Here is a 12,781-nt window from a genome sequence, read left to right as displayed (position 1 = left end):
GGCTCACAGCTCTGATAGTCTTCACTAGGAGGAGCTATGTCTGTGGGAGGAGCCGATGGGGCACGAAAATCGCAAAGATGTCTGCGTATGGCAAGCGGTTTTAACATTTAATAGCCAGAATGGATATGTGTTGCAGATATCTGTAACTCGGTTTCGCCTAGTCAAAATTAGCATTTCAGATATCCGCAACGACATTCCTCCTATCCGTAACTGTCATTTCGGATATCCGTAATGAATTCTGGATAGGGCAAATGACGGCTACTTTGCCATTCATTTCAATGGGTGATGTAATTTTGGACATCCGCAATTCTATTTTGGATATCCACAACATAGATTGCAGATATCTGCAACTGAATTGCAGATATCTTTAATTGCAATTCGAGATATCTACAATTGAATTTCGCCTAGTCAAAATGTCAGTTCAAGATATCTTCAAATCCTTCTAATTCAAGATATCTATATCTTCCTTTTTGGATATCCTTAATTGAGTTTTGACTAGGCGAAATTCAATTGCAGATATCTGTAACTGGAGTTACGACTAGTCAAAATGACGTTTTAGATATCTCATACTGGAGTTATGGATAGGCGAAATGTAATTGTAGATATCCACTATCCAATTATAGATATCTGGAAATGATTTTTGATTAGAGATATCTCAAATTGGAGATATCTGTAATGTTCATTCTGCCTAGTCGAAATGTAATTAAAGATATCTAGAATAACAGTTTTGACTAGGCGAAATGACGTTACAGATATCTGTATGCAAATGACCCATGCACGCACCACCAACCCCCCTCCCCTTCCCCCACCCCTCACATTTGGCGGGAGCACACACACACACACACACCGCCATTTTAGTCAGAGAGATTCTAGAATATTTCTGTTTTAATGATTAGTTGCACCTGTGAAATGGACAACGAGCGTCAAGAAACCGTTTTCAATCGTCTTTTCAACATAGCTACTCGTGCAAGAGCAGAGTTGGCAAGCTCCAGTGCAGATCATGCCTAAAGTTACTTCAACGCGACGACCGACTGTTTCATCGAGTACAGGGTGAGTTCTGTTTTAAATTGGTACAAGTGTATGCTGTGAGTCCAACGGTTAACTTTGAACCCGTTCAAAAAGCTCGGTATCACCAGTCATACACCATCAATTGAGAGTGCAGGTTTTTGTCGTTAATAGCAGCTTGTGGTTGTTGTCTATAACCGGGAAAGGCCGTAGGATGCAATTGGCAACAGTTTTACTTGAACGTGGCACACATTAGCAGCTACCACAGACATTTAGCACATTAGCTATGAGGGTGATTCTTTACTCTGCATAAAGGTGTTTGTTTTGTGCTGCTTAAATATGCACTTGTTGTTGAATTGCTGTTCCTGTCTCCTTTTTTGATCATTTCTTGGGTTGTAGTTACGTCAGAATTCCCCATCACGGGAGCGCGCGAATTTGAAATGGGCTTGGAGCCATTGTTGAAACCCATTCAAAACTTCATTTTTTCGATCTGACACAGAATATTTTTAATTAGACCTAAAGACACACCATTGTTTAAAAGCTGAGAACCCCAGCTTTCCATAACTGAAAGCTGTATTTTCCTAGCATCTACCAATCCGAAGGTAGCCTACTTAAAGTGCGGAATTACTTTTCTAAAGACAGCGTTGTTTCCTTGGAAACGGACGCGGTTTATGCTATTTGACTCAGTTTTGCACTATTATTGATATATTTCTAATCTTGACATGTTAATGGACAATCTATGCGAATTTCATAATGTGTTTTTATGTGATATGGGAGTAAATGTGTTTACATCCCGTCTGGGATTTGTTAAACTAGCTGGCCCGCTAGTTAGCTAGCAAGTGCTAGGTCTCTACACTACATCATGTCAAAAGTGGAAAGATTTGTCGACACTCAAGGCTGTGGATAAAATGAACTGGTTCTGTGAATATTTTCAGAATGTTTTGCTTTGACAAATTGCTGATATTAAACATCCACATCCTGGTGTTTCTTTGTTTATGCTTGGGCCATTGAGACAGATCGAGTCTAATATCTATTACTTACTTGCTATATAGCTAACTAGCGGACTAGCTAACAAATCCCAGACGGGCGTACTGTTAACACCTTTTACTCCCATGTTACATAAAAAACGCATTTTGAAACTCGTACAGATTGTCCATTAGAATGTCAAGATTAGAAATTCATCCATAATAATGCAAAACCGAATCAAATGACATACATTTATCGCTTCGTCAGTCTGTCTGGCTCATTGGTCTTGCTTCATCTCCGCTCCGTTTCCAAGGAAACAAAACGCTATCTTTAGAAAGGTAACCCCGCACATAAAGTAGGCTACCTTCGGATTGGTAGATGCTAGGAAAATACCGCTTTCAGTTATGGAAAGCTGAGGTTCTCAGCTTTTAAACAAGTCCTATGGTGTGTCTTTAGGTCTGATTAAAAATATTCTGTGTCAGATCGAAAAAATGAAGTTTTGAATGGGTTTCAATGGCTCCAAGCCCAGGTTGTCCACCAGCAGCGGTAGATCACCACCAGGGGGCAGCACTATGACGTCAGCTGCAACCCAAGATTTTTAAAAATTACTGATAGGCTGGTGTCTCATTTACTGTGGCAGAGGTCTGATCATGATGTTGCCCTGCCCACAGAGTTTGACTGAATAATAATGGTACTGTAGCCTAGTGTTGTAGAAGCAGTACAATGTTGATTTGCTTCTGCAGTGCATTCATACTTAACCTGGGATAAAATGACAAGCATGCATTTTTGTTTCATTTTCAAAGTTAGGCGACGAGGACATGATGAGGACAAGCACTGTCAAGTCCTCTTCAGCTCCAATGATTATATCCAGTGCCCAAGGCTCCACGTCTCTATGCACCATTCATCTCAACACTAACCAAATGGTAAGGCTTCACTAAAACAAAATCACATTAATTGACTGATTTCTAACCTGAATGCCTCTTCTTGCCTATGAAAAGCGTCTCAGCAATTTGCATCTCACAGAACTGAGACAGTAACTTGGGAAATCCCATTCTGCTTTGCACAATCATTCCCATCCGAAAGACGGCATGGAGTTTATCCTTAGCGAGGGTACCAGACCACTGTCTCTCTACAATTGGAGAGCTGGGAGACGTGGAAAGGCGATGGATGTTTGTTGGAATAGATACGACTGACACGATTGGCTATGGCTACGTATGCCCAATAAACAGCCATTGCAATCGTAAAACACACACCCCCCTACTGGATTTACAGTAGGCAGGTCTGCAGACCTTTTAAGTTGTGATTAGGTCTGGTTATAATCAGACAACCGAGACAGTCATGCCTTCCAGAACTTGCCATATGCACGCCACTCCACCTGCACTGGCTTGTATAACATGATTCTTACATTAACACAGTATTGCGAGTATAATCGCATTTTAACAAAGCAATGACACGTATGGATGAACTCTTAAACTGTTCTCTCTCTATTATATCTCCCCACTCCTGAAATTATTTGTTGATTTAGTCTACAATTCAGCAGTTTCCAAACTTTATTCCCTGTGCACCCCCTTGTATATTTTAATGTGGTTTGCTCACCCTCGGCCTAAGCGTGTTTGCACTATGGGTTAGCAAATCACCGCACATTATGCAGAGTCATTTTGGAGAATCCTCATTCCCAATAGACCCAATATTTTTCTGCCGTCATTACAATGGAACTTGTTACATGACAATATAAATTACACTATGAATTGCACTTCCAATGGACCCTTCCAGCATACAATTCACTATACAGTTAAAAAAAACCTACTACTTATTGTTCATTAATGCTGTTTAAAACACACACATATCCACCATTACTGTACTCTATTCATTTTGTGCACTCCCTTATGGAAGGCCGCGCACCCCAGTTTGGGAAACCCTGGTCTACATATTTCACTAAAAAGAATTGATTACATGATTACTCCTAAAATAATATGCCATATGTTTTTCAGGTGGCTTTGTAACAGTGATTGTGGGAGGATGCTGTGCAGGTGTCAACATGAATGTGCCGGAGGACTAGGTATGTGCACAGTAAATGAAAGCAAAACACACTGTTAACTGTATTCTGTACCCGTTGGAACATGACATTGTAATGTGTGTGTGTGTGTGTGTGACGGAGGTGTCCCTGCACGGTTCGACTTGTGTGATTCAAGTGTACAAAAAAATTGCATTCTATAGGTGTGGGCAGACGTTGCTAAATGGTTAAGGATGTGGTCTTATGGCCAACTAGCACTTAAGATCAGAAGGTTGCTGAAACAAGTCCCACCCTTACCTCTCCCTTCACCTCCATGCATGACTGAACTGCCCTTGAGCAAGGCACCTGGCCCCAAATGGTTCCAGGGACTGTAACCAATACCCTGTGAATAAGTCACTTTAGATAAAAGTGTCAACTAAGTGTAATGTATTGTGTGTGTATTTACACAAGATCATTGGGTAGTAAACTTCTAAATTCAAACCCCTACTGATGGACTCCACAACCTAGCTTAAGTTTTTGGGTATACTCACTTTGCCTGCGCACACTCATTTAAAACCTCTCTGTCTATCTCTACTGTTTTGCTGACTAGAGTATGCTGGCGTCGACACCCCACCTCCTCCCCTTCAGACTCCATCGAGGGTTGGTCCCTGTCCTGTGAGGAGAGGATGCAATGGGTCTCTGCTTCAGCCGTGGCACCTTCTCTACAACCCTCGCCACTGTCACCAGTTTGTCCCCATCCTGTGAAGGGGGGTAGGCTTTAGCCCCCTGCCTCATCAATCGGCAGGATAAGCACCCTCTTCTTTGAAACAGGACATGTTTTATTGATGCTCTACATGAGTATTATATACATGTATATATACAGTGCCATGTGTATGTTTTTACCTCCCCTACTGATTTTGTTTACTTTTTTGCACATTTGGCACACTTAACATTTTCAGATAACCACACTAATGTAAACATTACCCATGACCCAAGTAAGCATAAAATGCAGTTTCTCAGTGATTAATTTATATTTTCTCAGAAGCTTTGTATGCATTGTCAATGTTTTTGTTTTTTTTTGTTTTTTGTAGCAAATGTGAGACAAGTCTTGATACTCTCCTTGTCAGAGGTGACTTTGGCCGTTGAACTCTGACATGCTTGCAATGTTTACCTAGTCTCTTTCTTATTGTTGAGTCATGAACACTTCCATTTCATGCGGTAATTAACACCTCCCATTGGTAAGATATTGTTCTGTGTTCCTTTCTAAACTCTTGGATCCACAGTCACAGGGTTAATAGTTTTGGTTGTTTCACCAGGAAAGCCAGTAGATGCAATGTACACCTCCCATCCGGATTGGGCACCATCACTGCACCTGGGACACACTGAAACAAAGGCCACAGAAACGGCACGCTTTGAGAGACAGCAAGCAAGGAAACGCTGAAGGACTGAGACCACATCAGCAGTGGATGACACAGTGATGCCTGAGACAACCCTTGACACACCAGGTAAGGCCTACAAAACATGCATAAAGAAAAAATAACCTTGTGAGGGCTCTGAGGTCTTCTCTCCAGCAGGAGTGTGTCGTTAAGGATTATTACTATGTTACTCCCATGCAATGTAAATGGTTGTGAAATAACATGAATAATTTGACTTTGGAGTAGAGGGTCATAAGGCTTATATTTATTACAGTCTATTTGCTCTTGTTGTATTTGCATGACACACTGAGCTAAACAAAAACTGTCTGTGATCCACAGCTGAAGATTCACAACATGAAGCTGAACCGGGACCGGAGACAGAATGTGACCTCTGCCAGAAACGGCGCGATGAAATCAACCGTCTGCTGGAGGAGAACAGGGCCCTGAAATTAGAGCTTGGTCAGAAAAAAATGGATGAAGATTCCCTGAAGGGTGATAATGTGAGGCTGAGGTATTACACTGGACTACCAAGTGCAAAGATTTTCATGTCTCTCTTAGCCACTCTTCTGCCACTCATGACACGAAGCAGTAGAGTACTGTCACCCTTTCAAATGCTCATCCTCACACTCATGCGCCTCAGACTGAACTTGCCGATGCAACATCTAGCCTACGTCTTCAGTGTTGACAGGACCACCATCTCCAGAACCTTCAATAGCATGGTAGAACTTTTGTACTGCACCATCACACCTCTGATCGTCTGGCCAAGTCGAGAGGCCCTGTACACCACTATGCCCCATCAGTTTGTGGAAGCCTTTGGAAATCGTGTTGCTGTTATTGTGGACTGCTTTGAAATTTTCATAGAGAGACCATCAAATCTTACTGCTCAAGCTCAGGCTTATTCAAACTACAAGCACAACACAACTATGAAGTACCTTATTGGTATTACACCATACGGGACCATTTCTTTCATTTCCAAGGGTTGGGGGGGGCGCATCAGTGATAAGCATGTCACAGAGAACTGTGGTATTCTTGATAGATTACTACCCAGAGATGTAGTGTTGGCTGATCGGGGCTTTGATATTTCTGAAAGTGTGGGACTTATGTGTGCAGAGGTAAAGATCCCTGCCTTCACAAGAGGACACTGTCAGCTGGAAGCAAGAGATGTGGAGAGCACAAGAAAACTCGCCCATCTCAGAATTCATGTGGAAAGGGTGATTGGGGTTGTTCGGAACAAGTACACACTGTTGTCAGCAAAACTACCGATCAGCATTGTGTTGCCATGTGATGGTGAAGACGTAACATTTCTGGACAAGATTGTTTCTGTGTGTTGTAGTCTTACAAACATGAGCAAGAGTGTTGTGTAAAGTTGAATGTGTCCACAATAAAATGCCATGACACACAGCCAGATTTGAGTGCCTTTCTTTTTTATTTTCAAGTAGTGTAATGAAAGGTCAGTTTACTTTTACATCAGAATTTGTAATTGTAGTTAAGTCACACTAGTGCATTCCTGAGAATAAAGAACTGTGCATTGGAAATACTTAAAGGCAAAAAATGGTAGAACACAAAGTCTTAACAGTAGTGCAAAACAAGTGGTACAGAAATATGAGAATAGTAGTGCATTCATGCGAATAAAGAACTGTGCATTGGAAATACTTCAAGGCAAAAATTGGTACAAAACATAAATAAAGTCTTAACAGTAAGTAGTGCAAAACAAGTGGCACAGAAAGATGATATTTTAACAGTAGTGCAATATCAGCATCTCAGAACACAGAGCAGTGTGTTGAAACATTTTTCTGAAATGATGTGAGGCAAAATAACAGTAGTGCAATCTGGGAACACAGAACAGTGTGTAACAGTATGTTAGAACATAGAACAGTATGTACAACTGGATAAAAATAGTATGTATTAACAGTAGTGCAAAACAAGTGGCACAGAAAGATGATGTTTAACAGTAGTGCAATCTGGGAACACAGAACAGTGTGTAAGAGTAAGTTATGTTAGAACATAGTATGTATTAACAGTAGTGCAAACAAGCTAAAAAAAATAAGGTGCCTACAGACAAGCGTCACAAAACCAGGAATTTTCTTTTGCTGAGTCTGCGTCAAGACCAACACAGTTGAGGTGAAACCACTGTATTGCACAGCTGCTGTTGTCACAGAGAACCATAGTGTCCTTTTCAGGCCCTCCGCACAAACACCACACATTCTCTTTATTTTTCTTGGTCTTCTTCTTTGACATTCTCGGCCGTTTTGGTGCTTGTGCAGGTGCTGGTTCAGTGTTCACAGCCAGAACTCTGGTGGCCTCCGGTGTGGAGGTGTCTCTGGTGTAATACTCACAGATGAGCTCGGGGAGGCAAACTTTGTGAAAAAATTCCTGTGCCTTCCTCAGACAGGACTCCCAGAAGCTGACATCTGGCAGGATACGGAGCACGGCAATGTCTTTCAGTGTCCACACCACAAAGTCACAGTAGGTTGCACCTGTCACAAACATCTGTGTCTGCACTTGTGTGTAGTACCTATGACCTTGTTTGAGCTGAACAATGCCATCAACTCTGTGGAGACAAAAGTCTTTGTCTGCATCACAAGCCTCCTGGACAGTGCTGTGTTTGTGCTTAGCAGGGCATTTCACTTCCAGGCAGCCTTGTCCACAGCAGTCACAGCTAACTAGGCCATCAGGTGAGGCGCCTACCTGTGGGAACGCCGGGTTTATGCAGAAGCCAGACTGCTCGATCGTCAAGTTATCGTGGTGTGGTGCTTGTTGTTGAATGTATTCAGTGCGTGCTGTGTCTTCATGTGTCAGTCCCCACTGTGTGTCTGCTGTTGTAAAGTGTGCCTTTGGGTAGCACACATTCTTGACTGTGGACACAGCCGGCTTCTCGATGTTTGAGACCAGAACTGCATGCATGGTGGAGGCAGTCACTCTCCCTGCCCGTACCCCAAACCAGGCAGGTGCCTTGTGTTGCTTCATTGTACGTGTGCGGATGGTTTTGGCGTCTTCATGTGATACAGCAGCGACGTTGGTTACCGTCTCACAGTGCTGGAGGATCTCGTTCAGTGACGCATTTCTGAACTCAGGATCACGCAGCCGGACTTGCAGTGGCGTTGGCATCTTTGCTGGCTTGACAGGATCTGCATAGAATTTGTAATACTCCTCGGTTGCCGCCATGCATGCTGCTCGTTCCTCATGCAGATCTTTGAGGAGTGGCCCCCGCCCCAAGTCACTCAGTGTGCTCTGATGTGTGTATAGTCGAAATGACGTTTCAGATATCTCCAATGGCTATCACGGCTATCCAAAATACAATTGTAGATATCCAGAATGACGTTGTTGATATCTACAATGACAATTGCGGATATTCGAGCATAGCTAATAAATGATAATTCCGCTTGCCATATCTGCGTCCAGTCAATTCGAAATTCTGCTAGTGCCTTGAACCGACTGCCTCAATGGGCTTTGACTTTCACTTTCACTTCACATAGAACTAGGCATCCGAGGAGGACAAGCATTCTGTTTCGTGGAGGGTCGTGGCGTTTTGGCACCCATGCTGTTATGCAGGTGAGTAAAGTTACTCAGATAGGCCTATACTTTTTGAACCCCTGTGTCTAACAAGAAAGCAGGCTTTGTTGAAACATTGAATTCAATTTACAGATGAATGCGCACGAGAGCTGTAGGCCTAGGCTAATTCCTAATCAAAAATGCGGAATGGCTCCAAGGTGTTTTCGCACTTCTACAGGTGAAATGCCTCACTTGAAACTGCAGACGCAACGCCTGGTTGACTGTTGAGTTTGGGGTTTTGACTCTAGGCCCACTAGCAATATTGGTGTGTGGCAGAAGCGTTTATTTATTAGGCCTTAAGTGAAGTGTAGCTGCTACACGTTTGTGTTCAGGTTTTCTTGATTTTGGTAACGCTGCCTTCGTCATGGTCGGTACTGTAGGCCTAGGTCAAAGTTATTTTCCTCTAACAATCTCCCTTAAGTTGAATCAAAGTTCTTATTTAAATAACTTAATCTTGTCTTTAAAGGGACACTGTGCAGGAAATGGTCAAAAAAGGTAGGCTACTGCAACTATGCTGCTCATTGAAACTGGGTTGGCTATCGCCAAATTTGATATTTACATGCAAGTTTACTAACTAGGCCTAATAAACAAATATCCAAGTAGAGTCATTTTTGCAGCTAAATATCAGAGGCAGTTCCTTAAAAAATCTCTGTAAAAATGGCTATTTTGGGAAATTCAAAATGGCGGGCCATGGAGAAGATCCCCTTTTCAAGTGTGAAAAGTTACTCTTTTCCAGTCATAATGAATACTTAGAATTTGATGGTGGTGGTGTTAAGTATTCATGAAAAAGATAACATTAGTGAATGGGCAGCATGAATTCTGGAAATAAACAACAACAAAATCTCACACAGTGTCCCTTTAACCTCTGATCTATCTTTAACTGATAGGCCTACTTGGCGTTTCTTTAACCCAGATTTAGTTGATTTCACCTGGTCCAACAATAATTCAATGACTGTATTAAGGCACTTATCTTACAGTAGAGCTATTTGCTGATTGTAATGATGGATACAAACAAAAATTAGATTTAAACAAAAAAAAATACAAAGCTAGACTCATTGCTTCTAAAAGATGTAAACTAATTAAGAATCAGTTAGAAACTAAACTATTGCAACGCTTAAATGCATTATCCAAAGAAAATAAAACAGAAGAAGAAAAGTTAGACATTTAAAAAGTCAGTTTGCAACTGGATGATCTTTATCAAGTCAGCTTTTATTGTCACTTTCTTAATATGCACAAGACATGCAAGGAAAAATTACGTTTTCTCTCTATACCATGCCAGGACAAGACATAAACTGACATTTTACAGACTGACATAAAGTGCAAGACAGGACAGGTAACAGTGATGGACTGGTAAGCTTAACAATAAATGGTCAATAATAAATACAGTACAAATGAAAATTCAACATTTAACATTCAACATTTAACATTCAACATGTTAACAGAGATAAGATAAATATAGAATGTAGACATTACAGTAATAGAAATAATAACAATGAAGGTAACAGTATAATGACAATACAAGTAGTAGATTGCATTGTAGCAGGATGTTGTATTGTTTTTATGTTCTAGGACTGAGGTAGTGCAGGTAAGGTGCAGCCCCTGGTACCGTGTGTGTGTGTGTGTGTGTGTGTGTGTGTGTGTGTGTGTGTGTGTGTGTGTGTGTGTGTGTGTGTGTGTGTGTGTGTGTGTGTGTGTGTGTGTTCTTGTGGGATAGTGCGGGTCCAGTCCAATAGTGGAATACAAAAGAAAAATATAGCTGCAAGCAGCAATGCGGGGCCAAGCAGTAAACTTGCCAAAGTTGCCATGGCAACAGAAGGAACTGCAGCGCCCCCTTTGGCCCAAATCTCGTCAATGTTGGGGTGCATTCCTTGGAGGGGAAAATGGGGAGAGAGACGGGGAGGGTAGGCAAAGGACCTGGGCTGGGAATCAAACCCGGGTCAGCCGCATGATAGACGAGTGCCCTACCGGTTGGCCATGGCAGGGTCTGTGCTGCCCTTGATTTATATTGAGTAACACATTTCCATTCCCTCTCAAATTAGTCTATAAAATATCAGCAAGTCATTTCTATACTTGAGAGGCTTGCTTTTTGGACAGCAATTATAATCCTCTGTGATCATTCTATTTAGTAAAATTGTTTATATGACATACAATCAGGGCTCTAAATTAACTTTTTCCACCACCAGCCAATTTGGCTAGTAGACATTTTTTCTTACTAGCCAAATGGAAGGTCAACTAGCCATTTTTTTATCTCACCAAAATAAACCATGCATTAATTATGTTGCTTTTATTTATTCCATTAAACTATATCCTCAACACAGATAAACAATATAAACATTATACTCAACATATTTCACTGTTCAGTTTATTCTGTAATTATATAGTAATTATTTTTATTACCTGCATTTTCATTATTTTTTATTCAATTTCCTCTGAAAACAGTGAATTGCATCACACATGCCTCTCACATACCAGACCTACGCTGGACCATATACTGTACAGACAGCCAAACACTAGCCTATTACACCATCACCCAAACCTCACATGCAGTATATAGGCCTACACCTCACACAAAAACAGCATGCCTTCAACACACATGTTGCACACATACCAGACTTTCAATGTACTAGCCAAACACACACAACCAAACACTACAAAACCTCATATCCCCCACACAGTATCACTTAAGCTTCACACACAGTAGGCCAAATGCCATGGACAATGCACAGAAGAGAGGGGTGGGGAGAAGACACACACACACACACACACACACACACACACACACACACACACACACACACACACACACACACACACACACACAGCCAACTCAGTGCGATGTGTATGATGTCTGCACTGTGTGTTTCTTTATGCTGCTGCTGCTTCACACCTTTAGGTTCCTGCAGGATTAATACTTGCTTCACTCTAATATCATGCGCTTGGAATGACAATAGGCTACGCTATAACTAGTAAACATCCAATAACATCACGGAGAGTCGGAGACCACCAGCTTAGCCTACTTTGCTACTTTCATAGCGTCGCTAGTTTTTTGTTACCGTTTTTTTTCACTTACTCGTTCATCCATGTCAAACTCGTGCATGGTCTTTCCGATGGCGTGGGCATTATTAGGAAACGACAACTCCATCGCAGGTAGTTGCGAGGACCTCGCAAATATCAGACGACTCCTGACAGCAGGGCTACACGGTTTTGACAGACAGCTGCCTGTCATGCTCCTCCACTCATGCCGTTTTCGCTCCACCACCACCACTCCATTCCAGCGTCACTACAGTTGCAAGTTGCATTCACCAACACATAACCTTGCTTTTACCACTGCCACATTCTTTTTCACCTGTCCAAAACCTACAAAACCGAAGTAATCCGCGCTTGTCCGCTCATTGAACATATTTGATTCCAGCGCGGGCATCTAACACGCAGCCAATGAATGTGAAGCTGCGTTATTGTGATTAACGGCCAGCCAATGGGTGTGGGCTACATCATGACGGTAGGCCTAATGTTCATGGGTAATGTAGGCGCCGTTTTACGTTCATCACCAGACGGCAGTCAGCCACAGATCTGTGCTGGCAGCTGTTTGACGTTCGAGCGCACGCTAGAGTCTACCGGCCAATTTGGCTAGTGGATGATTTTTTCTACTAGCCAAAATTGATTTTCACCCGCATTTGGCGTGTTGGCGTGTGTTAATTTAGAGCCCTGCATACAATATTATGGAAAAGAATCGGGAGCCTACTGAAAATAGATATGTCCTTGAAATACTAAACATAAGAATCCTATAGGCTGCAATGTAATATTGGCCAGCCTTTTGAGAGACTGGTCTGAGGAATTGGTGTATATAAAG

The 12,781-nt window shown here is 42.0% G+C and overlaps 1 protein-coding gene and 1 long non-coding RNA gene across 5 annotated transcripts; both read left to right on the top strand.

The window, feature by feature from the left end:
• Positions 1 to 905: 905 nt before the first annotated feature.
• On the top strand, positions 906 to 5,014 carry LOC134445102 (uncharacterized). 4 transcript variants are annotated; one of them, XR_010034184.1, is made up of 4 exons: positions 906 to 1,050; positions 2,775 to 2,894; positions 3,963 to 4,030; positions 4,575 to 5,014. It is a non-coding gene; the product is annotated as an uncharacterized LOC134445102 (long non-coding RNA). The 4 variants fall into 4 exon arrangements; XR_010034186.1 differs by lacking the exon at positions 906 to 1,050 and adding an exon at positions 2,180 to 2,309; XR_010034185.1 differs by lacking the exon at positions 906 to 1,050 and adding an exon at positions 2,482 to 2,662.
• Positions 5,015 to 5,409: 395 nt separating this feature from the next.
• Positions 5,410 to 7,318, top strand: LOC134445104 (uncharacterized). The gene is made up of 2 exons (XM_063194191.1): positions 5,410 to 5,469; positions 5,719 to 7,318. Exons 1-2 carry the CDS (start codon positions 5,442 to 5,444, stop codon positions 6,741 to 6,743), a joined length of 1,053 nt encoding a protein of 350 aa, XP_063050261.1. The 5' UTR covers positions 5,410 to 5,441; the 3' UTR covers positions 6,744 to 7,318.
• Positions 7,319 to 12,781: the final 5,463 nt, after the last annotated feature.

Source organism: Engraulis encrasicolus, unplaced genomic scaffold (assembly GCF_034702125.1).
Source record: "Engraulis encrasicolus isolate BLACKSEA-1 unplaced genomic scaffold, IST_EnEncr_1.0 scaffold_991_np1212, whole genome shotgun sequence".
NCBI lineage: Eukaryota > Metazoa > Chordata > Actinopteri > Clupeiformes > Engraulidae > Engraulis > Engraulis encrasicolus.
This window is presented reverse-complemented; position numbering and strand designations above follow the sequence as displayed.

Excerpts from the sequence above, each read along its gene's own strand:
- LOC134445104 (XM_063194191.1), top strand. The coding sequence starts at position 5,442 with ATGCCTGAGACAACCCTTGACACACCAG. Across the intron at positions 5,470-5,718 it reads GACAACCCTTGACACACCAG|CTGAAGATTCACAACATGAA; the intron begins GTAAGGCCTACA and ends TGTGATCCACAG.